At 33.4% G+C, this 1691-nt stretch overlaps 1 protein-coding gene across 2 annotated transcripts in view; it reads left to right on the top strand.

Annotated features, from left to right (window-relative positions):
- LOC114296038 (actin-7) overlaps window positions 1-624 on the top strand; it is a 3223-nt gene extending 2599 nt beyond the window's left edge. For both annotated transcript variants that reach the window (XM_028240324.2, XM_082886623.1), the window contains exon 5: window positions 85-624. In XM_028240324.2, the coding sequence (XP_028096125.1) occupies window positions 85-150 (66 nt within the window). In that variant the 3' untranslated portion in view covers window positions 151-624. The remainder of the gene's footprint in view (window positions 1-84) is intronic.
- The last annotated feature ends 1067 nt before the right edge of the window (window positions 625-1691 follow it).

Raw genomic sequence — 1691 nt, 5'->3', positions numbered from 1 at the left:
AAAATTTCATTGCTTATTCGCTTCAAATAAAAATCTTGGTTTGGTTTGGGATTTTGACATGCTTGCTTGATTTTTCTGATTCAGATGTGGATTTCAAAGGGTGAATATGATGAATCTGGTCCATCCATTGTCCACAGGAAGTGCTTTTGAGGTGTGCGATATTGCATTGATGATGGTGAGTTTTTCTTTTGCTATCTAGTTGGTTTTTTGTGTTATTTGTCATGATGTCAGTCTGGTTGATATGGAGGTGTTGAGGTGTGGTTATGAATGGAAGGCAAAATTTGATCGGGATGTATTATCTATCTCTCATTCGTAAGAAGATGCTGACATGTAATGGCTTTCCTGGCCTTGCCTCACATGTGGTTCAACCGTCTTTTTAGTAGGATGGCTTGTAGGTGGAGGAGAGTGCTTGTGGTTTTCTTTTTTGTTTTTTTGTTTTTTAAATTTTAATATTTGAAGTTTCTTTTTCTTTCCGTTTTTCCTGGGAACAATTATGCTAATATTTATTGTATGAAAATTTTTATATTAGTGTCAGTTTGTGGTCAGAAACTCTTTTATGGAAATTATATATGTTGATACTGGGTATGCCATGGTTCTATAATAAAATTTGAGTATTTTGGTGAATATTATTGTCAAGAGCACTACTTATCTAGTCAAAATTTGGCATTTGTTTAGTAACCAAATTTACAAGTCTAGATGGTGCTGGGGAGGATAGTCTGTTGCCAGTTTGTTGTTTTACAGTCTTCTTTAGCCCTCATACAAGCCATTATTTTTAAGGAAAATGTTATGGACTCCAAATAATCTACTAAATTTTTTATCAAACCTCTCACATAAGTGTGAGATTCACACAAATCCACATGTGTGCCTCTCACACTTATATGAGAGGTTTGATAGAAAATTTGGTAAATTATTTGGGGTCTCTAGCATAATTCTATTTTTAGGAATTGTTTGGGATGTCCTAAGTAAGTGTATTTTTTGTCTTTTTAGACCAAAAAATTGAGGTTGAAAATATGAATGTTTGGGTTAACTTTTTATGGAAACATGTGTATTAAAAAATTGTATAAATTAATGTGTAAGGGAAAATTAGGATTAGGAGTTGTGCAGTCGTAATTATTGACTTTTGGTGAATAGTGATGAGTAACTTTTTGATTTTTTTGAGACTTCCCAAACTATGCTTTATTTCCCCTATCTGGCGAGGATGTGGAGGGTCGTGCTGCTGGATGTTTTTGGAAATTTAACTTGGACGCTGTTTATTGATAGATTAATATTTAACTGTCTGTGTTGATAGATTGAATGCCTGGGGGTGGGTGACTTTTCAAATTCAAACTTCGGTATATAGGAAATTTTTATTATTGTTTTGGTTTATTTTTTAATAGTGAGTTTAAAATCTGAAGGAATTGTTTGTTATAGCTTTTGGGAGTGATTATAACTTATTTTGATTTGAGAGTTTATGGCAAATTGTTTGGTGCAGTTTTTGTTAGAAATAGTGTGAAAGCTAAGGTAAGGGTGTTTTTAGTTGATGGTGTTTGATTATCAACAGTAACTTGAAATAAAGTATCACCAAACAGGGCGAAAGTGGGTTTGTGGTCATTAGTTCAACTTGTGTATGCTAATGCGGGCTATTTTGAATTTGAATCCAAACAAAATTTGATTTTGAAAATTGAGGGGAGGAGAGGACAGAGGACAGAAAA

This window comes from Camellia sinensis, chromosome 1 (assembly GCF_055761805.1).
Source record: "Camellia sinensis isolate YWXY chromosome 1, ASM5576180v1, whole genome shotgun sequence".
Lineage (NCBI taxonomy): Eukaryota > Viridiplantae > Streptophyta > Magnoliopsida > Ericales > Theaceae > Camellia > Camellia sinensis.
This window is presented reverse-complemented; position numbering and strand designations above follow the sequence as displayed.